At 55.1% G+C, this 1,327-nt stretch overlaps 1 protein-coding gene across 1 annotated transcript in view; it reads right to left on the bottom strand.

The window, feature by feature from the left end:
• The window catches only part of MAN2A2 (mannosidase, alpha, class 2A, member 2), a 17,672-nt gene extending 16,601 nt beyond the window's left edge, over positions 1–1,071 (bottom strand). The window contains exons 1-2 of the mRNA XM_011948270.1: positions 756–1,071; positions 66–215 (exon numbers count right to left, since the gene is read on the bottom strand). Coding sequence (XP_011803660.1) covers positions 66–215; positions 756–803 — 198 coding nt within the window. The 5' untranslated portion in view covers positions 804–1,071. The remainder of the gene's footprint in view (positions 1–65; positions 216–755) is intronic.
• Positions 1,072–1,327: the final 256 nt, after the last annotated feature.

The following is a 1,327-nucleotide window of genomic DNA, read 5'->3' as shown; positions in this document are numbered from 1 at the left end:
GGCGGGCAATACCCTGAACCCAGGTGACTTGTATACAAAGCAATTAGCAACCAGGCACGACTCACCCGGGGGAAGTTCCCACCATTCTGGTGTCGAGTGGGATCATGCTGCACTCGGTCTAGCATGAGGTAGAGCGAGAAGACTGCCACACAGAAGATAGCAGCTCCACACACCGTCACCTGCTTTTTCAGCTTCATACTGGCCTCCACATACACCTGCCAGGAAGGACACCATCTGTAGCTCCAGCATGCAAAATCCCCATGGCAGTCTTTCCACCAAATGCCCCAGTGAGTTCCTAAGGGCTGTTCCCAAGGAACACCCATTTGCCTGGCTGTAATAAAAAACCAGCTTTGAAATGCCAAAACCCAACACCAGTTGGGGATCCTGACCCAGCTTTGATTTTATTGTCTTGCTGAGACTCAGAGCACAAGTAGCACATCTGGGGCTGGCCCCACCTGGTCCTGGTAGCAGCCCTGCCCCTAGGGTGAAGAGGACGCTCTCCTTTGGCTGGTGCTATGAAAAATGGGCCCAGGATAAGAGACCCAGCTCTGACTGGAGTGTGCACACAAGCTCCTGATTACAACAGCTTCCCTGCCTAGATAGGAGGTGCCTGTTCGGGCTCCTCGGCCATGTGCTTCTAGTTTCAGGTGAATAAGCTGGTTTCTATTTTGTTTGATTTAAAAGTTTAGCCAGAACCCAAAGAGACTAATAGGAAAGTCTTTCTCAGTGCCCTTTAGGGTCAAACTGGCACTCACCAGAAACAGTGCCTGGCACAAATCCTTTCTCAGAAACACAGAATGCATTTCTTTCTAATAAAGAAGAAAGATGCTTGTGTTTCTAGCATAAAGCAAGCCCTATGTGTTCTCCCTGTTCGTATACTAATTCCTGCAGTGGGAAACTTCCAGCCGCGGTTTGCAGAGCACTTAGGGGACCCCTAGGAAGCCTACAGTGATGCCAAAGGCCCCCTGGGAAGAGAGAGACCGGGTCCAGTGCTCGGTTGCGAGGCAACTTCAGGGGACCCGTGCCCCCAGCCGCCACCGCCCTCAGGCCCCGCTTGCCTGATCAGGAGGAGGGAGGACGCTAACTGCCGAGCCGAGCGTGGGCGGGACGGCGCTCCGGAGTCTGCTCCGCGGGCCCTGGGGCCGAGGAGCTCTGTCGCCTCTGCGTTGTGCCCTACTTAGCGAGATCTGATTCTGCTCGGGAGCCTTCGGGCAATATTTTTAGCCGTTAGAGACTGGGTCCAGGCCAGTGTGGGTGGAGCTGGGGAGAGAGTTGGATCACAGAAGACAGGCACCTGCCGCCGCGTCTCCGGCCGCCCGCGCGCCGG

This window comes from Colobus angolensis, unplaced genomic scaffold, assembly GCF_000951035.1.
Source record: "Colobus angolensis palliatus isolate OR3802 unplaced genomic scaffold, Cang.pa_1.0 Scaffold278, whole genome shotgun sequence".
NCBI lineage: Eukaryota > Metazoa > Chordata > Mammalia > Primates > Cercopithecidae > Colobus > Colobus angolensis.
This window is presented reverse-complemented; position numbering and strand designations above follow the sequence as displayed.